Source organism: Aspergillus ruber (genome assembly GCF_000600275.1).
Source record: "Aspergillus ruber CBS 135680 unplaced genomic scaffold scaffold00021, whole genome shotgun sequence".
Lineage (NCBI taxonomy): Eukaryota > Fungi > Ascomycota > Eurotiomycetes > Eurotiales > Aspergillaceae > Aspergillus > Aspergillus ruber.
In genome coordinates, this window is record NW_024467317.1 from 396,083 (window position 1) to 407,900 (window position 11,818).

Sequence of the window (11,818 nt, forward strand, 5' to 3'; positions counted from 1 at the left end):
TATATAATAGAGTACACACAAGTACTGCGCTCTGTGGACAAGTAGTTGATACTGCACTTTACCGTATCGGGCTTCGTGCCAAGCCCGGCCAACTGTTATGAGGCTGGAAATCATTTCCCGAAGCCTGACAGTGTTTACTACCCCGTATTTTCCCATATATTCCAGACGTTCTAGAAACGGGGATCTTACCGAACATCTAAACTCTCTCCCTCTCTTCTGTGCTACAGTAAAGTGCACCAGATGTATCGATAGACGAAAGTAGGACATTATTCATTCCCATTTGAACCAACCATGAACGACCATCAGCCCGGCCCAAATGCGCCCTTGCTCGCTTCTCAACCCGAAACCGATCGCAATTACGATGACCATGACTTGGACTATGAGCAGCACCCCATCGACCTAGAGCCCGGGTATTCAGGTGGCTGGTTTATCTGGGCTCTGACGTTCTCTGCGGGTATCAGTGGACTTCTCTTTGGTTACGAGTATGTATAGATCCGTTGGAGGGAGGTAAGCAGAGAAGCTAATATGCCAGGTCTAAAGCACAGGAGTCATTTCGTCTACACTCGTATCAGTCGGCTCCGATCTCTCGAACCGTGAGTTGACGACGGTCGATAAAAGCTTAATAACATCCTCTACGAGCCTGTTTGCCCTCATAGCAAGCCCTCTCGCTGGAATTTTGGCAGACAGACTCGGCCGGAAACGAGTTATTCTGGTTGCAGATGGATTCTTCACTGTTGGTGCGGTGTTGCAGGCTATCACTAGCCAGGTATGGTGGATGATCATGGGCCGTAGTATTGTTGGTTTGGCTGTTGGAAGCGCTAGTTTGGTGACACCTATGTGTGTGTTTCAGGACATGGAGTTTTGGAGAGACATTTTGCTGACTACGTATCGGTTGTTCCAGGTATATATCCGAACTGGCACCGTCTCATGCGCGAGGAAGACTAGTCACGATTCTGAGTCTGTTCATCACCGGTGGCCAGGTGGTGGCTTATATTGTTGGATGGCTGTTTTCATCTGTCCCAGGCGGTTGGCGCTGGATCGTTGGCCTGGGAGCTGCACCGGCGATCCTGCAGTTTGCTATCCTCTTTTCCCTGCCCGAAACTCCTCGCTGGCTGGTCCAAGCAGGACGGGGAATGGAAGCTAAGAGTGTCCTGACCCGGATTTACCAGGCCCATCCTGGTAACAATGGCCTCGCAAACCGCGTCCTACGCGGTATCCAGCAAGAAGTTACTGAAGAGGAAGAAGAGCTAAGCACCAACAAGCCCACCGACAGTAAAATGCAGTGGGCTCATGACGTTTGGCATCGTGCTCATGAGTTGTTCCGGGTTGGCGGCAATCGAAGAGCATTGATCATAGCAACCATGCTACAAGGACTACAACAACTATGCGGTTTCAACAGCCTGATGTATTTTTCAGCAACTATTTTTTCCATGCTCTCGTTCTCTTCGCCGACGCTGACATCATTATCGGTTGCTATGACCAATTTTGTGTTCACGCTATTCGCATTTGTTTTTATTGACCGGATCGGCCGCCGCCGTATCCTCCTTTATTCGATCCCCGTGATGATCATATCCCTCATCGTATGTGCACTGAGCTTTTCGTCATTCAAAATGTCCCCGATGTCGTCTGGACCCGGACCGGCGGTGCGTGGAGAAGCAAACGACCCTGGTAAGGCTAGCTCATTCTTGCCGATCGCCATCCTCCTTTGTCTCACAGTCTACACCGCATCGTACGCCTTTGGACTTGGAAATGTTCCCTGGCAACAGTCGGAGCTCTTTCCCTTGAACGTCCGGTCGTTGGGATCCGCTCTCGCCACAGCAACAAATTGGGGGTCCAATTTCATCGTCGGTCTCACCTTCCTGCCGATGATGGAATGGCTCTCGCCTGGCTGGACTTTTGCGGCTTATGCAATTGTCTGCGCTGTGGGGTGGGTTGGTGTCTGGGCAATTTATCCTGAAATGAGCGGGTTGAGTCTTGAAGAGGTTAAGGGTCTTTTGGCTGATGGTTGGGGAGTGAGTAGAACTTGAGTGGGATTTCCCTGCATAAAGTACATACGTACAAGTAATATGCACCTATCCGAATTGGATTTTCTGGAATACTGTAAAGTTATATGCCAATGTCTAATGAGAACGCTCAGAGCCTTGTTTGAGTGCGCATGTGGAGTACGGAGTACGGTATAGTGCTCACTGCTTAGTTGTAGCGTAGAAATGCGAGGATTTATTAGCACAACTACTTCAGAAAGGTCTAAAGAGCTCAAGGTGAATGTGCCTGAACTGGTAAGTTTGAGATACAACTAACACAATTAGCTTCCCTTGGCTGTCGCCCCATATGGTCGGTGGCTTTACTAGATCACCATTCCGAAGACGATCTTGTGTCAGTCTCATGTATCCAAAGACTTCCATGCTTCGACGATATCCTTGATTCACGCCAGGATTCCATGGACATTGGGCATAGTATCCATGTTGAGCATTCTGTAATAGTTGCGTATCGTTCTGCAGAATCTGAACCGGCCTTGCCTATTCAAATCCTTCCTTCCCTGGATAGCCCTTATGACAGGACATGGAAGATCTCGTGGCAAGAGATGGACTGGAAACAGAACAATGGAACTACACAGACGTCATTCAGAGAGCTCAGGCTATAGTCAACGATGCTAAATTTCCTGGCGCAGAAAGATGGCACGGGTCTTTGCAAGGCGGTTATCCCTATTCATCCGTCACCATTTTCCTCTTTTAGATTCATTGAGTCATGCCATTTTTTGTGTTCCTCAAGGCACGCTGTCGACTTTCAACTATTTAAACATGGTATATTATGGCGGCAACGTCCGGCAGTCAGGTTATCGAGGACATTGAGGACATTTTTTATCGATGTTATCCAAGCTGTGCCCTATGGAAATTCATGGCTTGGTTTTATCTGCTATCTGTCTAGTCTTTTTCTATCTAGCTTCGCAGCACAGAAGGCATATTCACGCAAAACGAACGACAATATAACCTACACTAGCCAGGCACGATTTTTCTTCCTCGAGCGACTATCGACGAAATAGAGATCCCTTCTCTCCAGAACCACCTCATTGAAAACTCTCCATCTGGGTATGGCTTATGGATGGCAGTAAAGAAGCAGCTCTGGAAAACGGATCGTCTATTTCAGAAGGACTAAGATCAGTCAGCAACACTGTTGAGAAACTGTCGTTTGCACTGGAATACTACCCATACATAGGGTACTATTACCCCAATCTCATAGACCATCTAGTAAGAGAAGAGTTCATTGGATTTCTGAAACCATTTGCCAGAATGTCCTCCGTTGAAGTACCTATCACTTTACCACTGGGACCAGATCCGAGGCAGCTGAGGATGTGGGAAGCCTTTTACCTGACACATTGTAGGAGCTTTGTCTTCACTGGGATTTTTCTGGGCTCGTGCCTAGTTCGTGGTACAGTCAAAATAAGCTCTTGGATATTGTTCGGCATCTGCTGAATGATTGGAAACCTTGCACTCCACGCATTAGACGCATGACTATTCGGATGATGGATTCCCTGGACGAAAATCATCGCCTCCAGGAATTGGAAGAGGCGCAGGCTAGATGTGCGTAGGAAGGCATTGATATGAATGTGGTCTTTAACGAATCGTCACCGGGGTTGTGGACGCATATGTAACCAGACTCGTTTAACATAATTATATGGTTGAATGACATATAACAAAAAGGTCACAATCAGCAGATTGTCTCTTATCTGCTCCTTTGCAAACCAATATATCCTGCGCCAATCTATGTACTGGGCAGGAATAATGACGTTTTGATTCATCTCTTGAAACTCGAATTAACCAGCTCCATTATTACCAACCATAACACCCTTGGCAATATCATCACAATGCTCCAAATGCTCCCTCAGATAAAAGTTCGACCCCGAAGTCTCCAGCGTCTGCCCATACACCTCCCCAGCGGAGACCTTCTTTCCCTTACTATCAACAATCTCGCTGCCATCCACGAGAAGAAGGGTAACTTTAACCATGAGCCCCATAGGGCAGAATTGCTCTGGCTCGAAATAAGTATCCCAGAATTCGTCAGACACGAGACCGGTGCGCACGATTCCGGGACAGAGGGCATTGACGCGGATTCCTTCTTCCCAGCAGCGCATAGCAATGGAGCGCATGAAGCCGAGGATATTATCTACGAGTTTATCAGTATAAAGTACTAGATATATTGGAGAGGACGAAGGAGGTCGCACGTTTCGTCCCGCAATACATAGGGGTCGGCTTGAACGGATACAAAGACCCACAGCTCCCAGTGATGACCAAACTCGCATCTTTCCCCTTATGAGGCGACAACCGGAAATAATGTGTAGCCAGATAACTGGTATATATCACACCCTTGACATTAACATCGACAGTCGTCAAATTCGGCTCCGGAGGGGGAGTATTTGCATCCGCCCCCTCGGCTTGAAGAATATTGCAGCTCTCAGTCGTAGCGGCATTGGCAAAGACAAAGTCCAAACGGCCATGCTTGCCATGGATCTCGTGGAATGCCGACGCCAGCTCCTGGTACTGGCTGACGTTGGCTTTGTGGAAGTAAATATCGTACTGGCCCTCGACGGCTTTGCGACCGCGTTCTTTGGTTGAACCGAGGATGTAGACTTGCCAACCAGGACGCTGGGAGAGAGCTATGGCCACGGCATGCCCTATTCCGCTGGCTGTATTTGTGTTAACGCTTTGTTGGCCATGCCTGGAAATGGGTAATGGGAACTTACTCCCGCCGGTGATGACGGCGATCTTTGTGCATGCGGCTTCGCTCATGGTTTAGAGTATATAAGAAATGTAGGCATAGACAAAATATACAGTGAAGTGCTTTCTTTTTTTTAAGATAATTTTTTCTGGCAACCCGAGAAGCCGGACAAACTTCTCTTTAAACCAGGGGATTTACCCACACCTCCACTACCCTTCCCACACTTCATCTTCAACCGAGCCTGCAAGCCTGAAAGGGAAACTACTGTGACCGGGCAAATTAGAACAAAGAGGTAAAGACGAACCGGTGTGATGGCGAAGTAGATCGCAGAGCTGCATAAAGAGCAGACCCCATACTTCGTGTACATTGATTGGGCTGTTCCCAGGGATTTAGGTTTCCTCGGCAATCAATCATGTACTGTATATGCATAATGAGCGTGCGTCTATGGAGTGTCTCGAGGTCCATCCGAATAGTACCTTTTGATTTGGTCATTCAAACTTAACCAATTAATCGCAGACGCATTATTAATACGGAGCGCGCTATGAGTACGGATAGTGAACGTGTATACATCTACGGAGTAGTTTTCCGGTGTAAATGAATTGAATCAATGCCGATGCCATTGGGTTCATTCTTCCACTTTGAAGTAGAGGCTGCGATAAAATGATGCTGTTTAGGGGAATACGCTCGACTTGTCCTTCGAAACAATTGAGAAATGGTTTTGTAGCAAATAACAAACAGAAAATGAAAAAAAAAATTAAATTACTCCTCAACGTCTTTCACCTTCTCCCACTGCCCCTTGAGATTCTCCTTCCACAGGCTGACCTTGTTGTCCCCGCCACTGACTGCCAAAATGTTACCGCTAGGACTCCAGCTAACCCGCCACAAGACACTGTCGAACTCGAGTTGCTGGCTGGTCCATTGGCCAGGGTTCGATGCGTCCGACGTCCAGATACGAACGGTCTTGTCTTGCGAGGCAGAGGCGATGTAGGACTTGGAGAGAATGCTGGGGGACCAGGCGACGTCACGGACCCAGTCGGTGTGGCCTTCCAATGTTTGAGTAGGGTTGTAAGTCTTGGTTTCGTGGCTAATGACGAAGAAAGCAAAAGTCAGTACATTTCTCTATCCAGAAAGGATGGGGGTATGCGCAACGTACTTGTAATCCCAGATCTTCAGAAGATTATCACTTCCGCCAGTAACAAATCTCCTCTGTTGACCCGGACCCGGGTTGGAGCTAATCAAGCTACCCGCAGATGCAGCAGGTGCCCAGCTAATGGAGTTGACTCCCATACCATGGGCATGGAAGATCTGGTGAGTCCAGCTGTTGTCACGGAACTCGAGGACACTGACGTGACCGTCCGACGACGCGCATGCAAGAAGACATCCGCTCTCATGGGGAGCCCATGAAACCATGTTCACAGACGCAGTGTGGAGGGAGAAATCGAAGACCTTTGTCCATGCGCTGCTGCCGACGGGGGAGGTGGTGTTTTGGTGCTGTTCACGCCAGATAAGCACCTTGCCATCGTAAGACGAAGAGGCCAGAATTGTGCCGAATTTCGGATGCGCCTAGTAATTACAAATGTTAGATGGAATGCGGACGATTGGATTGACTAGTTGACGATGGCATAGATCGTCGGGATAGGCTTCCACGTACCCATGCGACACACCACACTGCGCCTTCATGTCTATTCATTCATCAGTCATCAAGCCACGTATAAACTCAGGAACCAGATGAGATTGGCACCCACCCTTTGAGGGTCTCAATGAGTCTATTTGTCTCGCCCTCGATTTCAAAGATCTTTATTGTCTTGTCCGAGGAGCATGTCGCCAACCTGCGGCCGTAATAGTCCAATCCAGCGTCGTGCTGAATTCAAAAAAAGCGTCAGACGGATCACACACGAGAACATTATACAGCATTCATCGGATAGGATGGAATATCGGTAACTATTTTATCACGTACAATCATATCATCGTGACCCGAATTGGAGATAACTTGAGCGGCGGCCTATAGTACCACCCCACGTGGAGGCGTCAAGTCAGTTAAGGGGAATTCCGAGGGGACTACGCAGAGAGAAAGAGGAAATAAATAACATACCATGGTGTATAATCCAGCAGCTCTCAAGAAGTAAGAAAGAGATATAAGTGAAAAAGTAATTCAATCAAGTCCGGAGGATTGCGTTGGAACAGTTCGGGAATGGCCCAGTCAAGCAGCAGCAACAAAACACCGCCAGCTGGTCCCTTTGGCGGTGGCAGAGCCGCAGCCGATCTTATCTTATCGTTGATCGGCTTATGCACTTAGTCATCACATTCGGTAACCATCCACGTGATGCCTACCTCGGCTCGGGCTTTGAACACGCCCACGCCTCCTCATTTTACCGTTGCTGCTGTCCATTTCTCTTCTTATACTTGTATATCTCTTCATTTCGCTATTGCGCTTCTCGTCGACGAAACTGATCCTCTTCGCAACTCTCTTCTTCCTACTGCAGCGCGATCTATACGCCCCGCAACGCCTTTACCGTTTCTCCGCATAGTCCGGTCGCAGCTTCTCCTTGGTTTACCGGCATCATGAGTGACGCTCTTTGCGGACCGTCAAATGCGCTTCAGAATTTCCAGAAGCATGCGTCCGTTGACAGGACGCTTCAACAGGATAGATTGATCTCGCGGCAACCGCAATCTCATGTGAGTCTACCTAGGAGAGTTTTGATCATCACAGAGCCTTGACTAAGATTCAACTACGTAGGGCTTCCGATCGCAAAACGGAAATGAAGCATCCTCAGATCCTGAATTTGCTGCGTTTGAATCCAGCATCGCAGGACCACCAGCGCCCGAACTACACCATGCAGGTCACTTCGCGGCTCCTGTTCCTTATCATCCAATGCCCGGCCATATGGAAACTCCTCACTGGGCGTCAGACTTCCAACGGTTACAGATCTCGGGACCTTCACATCCAATTCACCAGCAACCTGGCCCATCTACCGCTCCGATGGCACCGCAACAAGGATGGCAAAATGAATTTATGGCCCAGCAACAACCGCATCAACCTCAACAGCAGCAGGCCCCCGGCCCGCAGCACCATCAGCCCTACAGATACGGGTTTCAACCATCTTTTGCGCAAAACTATTCTTTGAATGGCGCCCAGATGAATACCTTCCAGACTCGGGAGACAGTGGAAAGTCAACAGCCACAAGCAAATACTTTTGATGAGTCGGCATTTGAGGCGGCGTTTGAACAAGCCAAAGCCAATATGGAACTGGAAGAAACCACTGCCGCACAGACACATGCCGAGATTGTCAACGAACCCGCTCAATTCGACGCCACTGTTCAACCAGAAACCCATGAAGAAATCAGGATAGGGTCGGACATGATTGCCCCTAAAGAAAATACGCAAGAACGATCGAATGATGCAGATGAGCTTGCCCGAACGGCGGGACAGTTGTTGCACAGTGTTAGCCACGAGACAAATGAGAAATTCCAACAAAGCAATTTTCTTGCCTTAATGCGTCGCATTCGGGACCGAGAGGTTCAGATTGAGGGAGATGAATTTCGCGAAGTCAGTACTAATCCGTGATTTTCCTATTTCGGGTGGCGCGGTGTAGACGCGGTATATATTTATCTATCAATACTGGCTCCTGTCCCAGCTAATGAGTGTTCAGACTACGCAGTCTTTACATCCCGGAGGCAAATACTATCCGCAAGATAACAAGCAGCAACAGACACTAAGACCAGCAAGTCGGGATGAAAATGCACACATTACTCCAAATAGTACCAGTGAGTTCGATTAGGCAAGAAATTCAAACATCTTGTCGTGAAACACAGCAACCCGCTCGTGCATCCACAACAGTCCTAACTCAATGATGCTTCTCTTCAATCAGGACTGAACATGCAGTACGATTTTACTAGTACAACCCAGCCCCAGCCCACGGCGCCTGCGGAGGGAGAGGCGCGCAAAGACGACCTCCATACTGATTTTTTGGACGGACGAGGGGATGGCAACTCCCTCTATGAAGGGTGGAACCTCGGCGATCGCTGGGCTTAACTGATATGAGATTGGATACCCGACTTTCTAGCTTTTTTTTTTTTTTTTTTTTTTTGGAAAGCGGTGAAATTCTTCTTAGCATGCGTATCTTGGGATCGTTTGTATAATTAGAGCGAGCATATTGGGGAGGTCAGCCGGCGACTTAATCATGTATTTTTTTTATTGGTGGCATCGCATCTTGATCTCCCCCATTTTAGCAGCATGGGAACAATGTCAATCAAGTCAGGTAACCTTTTGAGGAAATATCATGTTATCCTTCACTTATAACTCGTGATGCCGTACTGGTCAAAGTCACATGACCCTATTCAGCCCATTGACGGAAAAGAACAATATGAAGACTCAATAGAAACGACAATCGGCGCACATTCCATTGGTTGGTGCTATTGAGAAGTAATCTGCTGGTTTGCTGAGCTATTTGTCCCCTTTTATTGCTTTCCCTCGTTTATAGGCCAATGACTGCGTGGGATAAACCGGTCGGCTGGTACTTGGGAAGTCATTTTAGGGTATTGTGCTATTGTTAGCGGTTATTGATGGTCCTCCTCCTGCTGTTTCTCAATGACTGAGGAAGTTTATTCATTTCATTGGAAATAGTGTACTATTGTCGTCAAATGGCTGTTCTGCATGATGGCCCTCTGGATAGCTTATATATTGCAGGATGAACCCCAATCCTTGCACAATTCGCTCTTTCTACATTCAGACCTGTCCTTCTGATTATTTCCTCTAATAACCAATATCTATTTCTACCACTGTGACACCATACTTACCTTGCTATAGTCCTCTATCTTGAATATGCTTCCTCCATCAGATTCCCTACTCCATCACTATATCAAGCTTGGAGAAGTGACAGCCAGCATGCAAAACCAAAAACCTCTGGTCTCCCCTCCTCCTCCATATACCACAAACCAGCAACACAACTCAGTCACTGAAGTCATCTATCCCGACAACGAAATAGACACAAATACCGACGATGAAGACACCTGGGACAACACTAACCCAACTCCGATTACAATTAACATCGACGCATCTATCAGTGTGCAAGGCAATAACAACACAATAATCATGACCTCCGGGTCTCCATCTGCGCCGACATCATCAGCAGCATCCTCTCTGACAGCAACATCTATGTTACAAGCAGCACAGAAACATCGACAAAGTAGGGTGACCGAAATAGCGACGTCGATTATCGCAGCGCTGCGAGAGTCGCAATATTTACCTTCCTCAGGGGTAGATGGGAAAGAGCCGATTGAGATCAATATAAATACGGGAATGAAGGTTGAGGGGAGTAGGAATATGATTTTCGCTGGGGCTGGTGGGGGTGCGTGTCGTATACTGCCTAGGGCAAAGAGAGATGGGTCGAGCCATGATGGTGATGAGGTTGGATCGAGAATGAAGAGAAAGAGGCGGGCTCAATCGGTAAGCTCTCATTTTGCTTCCATCACTTTGCTTTAATTCATTTGTTTAACTTGAGACTTGGTATAGGAGCCTGTTGAAAATATGCCCAAGTTGAAGGAGTACTCGCCATCGTTGCGTGCGAAATGATCTGACATGTTCGTTTTGCATACTACCTCGATACCACTACGCTGTCTCATGTTCAAAGGGATGAGAAGGCTACAATGGCGCCCTTTGGCCGAGAGTCTACTATCTGTGGCGACTTAATATATTGATACCACATTGCCATTTTGTAATTTAGAATGTACCTACCTTGGCATTTCTTCATACTAAATTAGTGGAATAACAATAACTACTTTTTCATCTGCTCACTTCTTTCTTACTGTTCTCAAGCCGTATCTGCTCGTTCCCTGTTTGCCAACTCTTGACTTTATCTCGTGCTTCTTCATCTGTTGTGCTGCTCAAGCTTCATGCTTTGCAAGTTTCGTCTTCTCAACCCATAAGGACTTCGTTTAATGGCTTCCATCAAGACCGAGGATTGTAAGGTTTCATGGTCACAGTTCTGTTCTTTACTTCATGTTGTTGCTTATCACCAGAAATTCGATATGCCGTGTGTCAAACCCAACATCCCCACGTCTTTTGTTTCCTTCACTGTACGTACAGACTCCAGTGTAGCTTCAATCACGCTGCAGAGCTGCATAGTTCAAGGTTACTTTGGTGACTAGCGGAGGTGTAGTACTAGATATAAGTGGCAATATTATTTAGATCCTGAGATGTTTCCTAGAGGAATATAAAATAACCATAGACGTACGAAATATTCCATACTCGAACTCATCCGAAATTATGTCGCGAATGGGTAGATCCTTGGGAATGTGTTCCAAATAATGCGAGGAGACGCAAGGCTGAGGAAAGATGCCATTTGACAACATAGTTACTGCTTGAGAAGAATAAAACTTTTTCTTTCTTCAATATTTAGTACAGTGGTATAGGCAGCAAACGTAGTTCTCAATTTATTCTGGCTTCGACAGAAAACGTCCGGTAAGCAATAAGCGAACTGATAGGAAAGCGAGACGGAGATGTTGGTGAAGATTGTGCAACCCTTTTCAAGGCACATAGACCAAATTCTTCACCCGATCAATCTCCTGTCTGTCCAAAGTCTCATAAAAATTCTCCTCGAGCTTGTCAAATGGAAAGGCAACCATTTTGTTGAACATATCTAACTCGCCGTCTTTGGTAAGGGAAGCATTGTATCATTCTTCATCACAGAGTTTTAACGTGCCAGGGGATCTCTTGATACCAATGACACATTTGAATGTCAAGGTCGGTTGAGGGGCGCATGCCTTCGCTTACAAGACCATATGTACAGCTCGGTTGAAAGCTTTCCCACGATGGCAACGTCCTGGCTTCTATGTTAATCGATAACCGCCACAAGAGTCTTGTGCATGCATTTATTTGTGGTCTCTCCGACATTCACAAACCCTGCGCTCAGGTACTCATCGGCGACATGAAAAAGAGTTTTCAGTGATTGGCCAAAGCCAACCTCTGAGGCGATTTCGATATCATCTGCAGAGGCGACAAGAGATGCGCCAAGGTACTTAACGCTTCCTGTGTCTGGGAGTGCTGTCACTTCTTGGTCGTTAAAAGGGATGCTTCTCAGTATTAGTGGGTAACACTTACCACCCT

The 11,818-nt window shown here is 47.2% G+C and overlaps 5 protein-coding genes across 5 annotated transcripts; 3 read left to right on the top strand and 2 right to left on the bottom strand.

Moving 5' to 3' along the window:
• Positions 1-162: 162 nt before the first annotated feature.
• On the top strand, positions 163-2,210 carry EURHEDRAFT_532207 (putative MFS myo-inositol transporter). The gene is made up of 3 exons (XM_040787215.1): positions 163-482; positions 541-837; positions 902-2,210. Exons 1-3 carry the CDS (start codon positions 292-294, stop codon positions 2,025-2,027), a joined length of 1,614 nt encoding a protein of 537 aa, XP_040637230.1. The 5' UTR covers positions 163-291; the 3' UTR covers positions 2,028-2,210.
• A 1,371-nt stretch (positions 2,211-3,581) lies between these two features.
• EURHEDRAFT_414371 (NAD(P)-binding protein) lies at positions 3,582-5,122 on the bottom strand. Its single transcript, XM_040782410.1, has 3 exons — positions 4,739-5,122; positions 4,220-4,681; positions 3,582-4,161 (listed from the first exon to the last, which is right to left on the bottom strand). The coding sequence occupies exons 1-3, from the start codon at positions 4,782-4,784 to the stop codon at positions 3,812-3,814; spliced, it is 858 nt and encodes a 285-aa protein (XP_040637231.1). The 5' UTR covers positions 4,785-5,122; the 3' UTR covers positions 3,582-3,811.
• Positions 5,123-5,391: 269 nt separating this feature from the next.
• Positions 5,392-6,913, bottom strand: sec13 (GTPase-activating protein SEC13). Its single transcript, XM_040782411.1, has 6 exons — positions 6,806-6,913; positions 6,671-6,715; positions 6,459-6,574; positions 6,365-6,395; positions 5,867-6,276; positions 5,392-5,797 (listed from the first exon to the last, which is right to left on the bottom strand). Exons 1-6 carry the CDS (start codon positions 6,806-6,808, stop codon positions 5,473-5,475), a joined length of 930 nt encoding a protein of 309 aa, XP_040637232.1. The 5' UTR covers positions 6,809-6,913; the 3' UTR covers positions 5,392-5,472.
• Positions 6,914-7,275: 362 nt separating this feature from the next.
• On the top strand, positions 7,276-8,278 carry pex20 (the record flags this gene model as incomplete). Its single annotated transcript, XM_040779150.1, has 2 exons — positions 7,276-7,389; positions 7,451-8,278. 2 exons carry the CDS (start codon positions 7,276-7,278, stop codon positions 8,276-8,278), a joined length of 942 nt encoding a protein of 313 aa, XP_040637233.1.
• An 847-nt stretch (positions 8,279-9,125) lies between these two features.
• EURHEDRAFT_387922 (uncharacterized protein) lies at positions 9,126-10,482 on the top strand. The gene is made up of 2 exons (XM_040779722.1): positions 9,126-10,159; positions 10,226-10,482. Exons 1-2 carry the CDS (start codon positions 9,536-9,538, stop codon positions 10,283-10,285), a joined length of 684 nt encoding a protein of 227 aa, XP_040637234.1. The 5' UTR covers positions 9,126-9,535; the 3' UTR covers positions 10,286-10,482.
• The last annotated feature ends 1,336 nt before the right edge of the window (positions 10,483-11,818 follow it).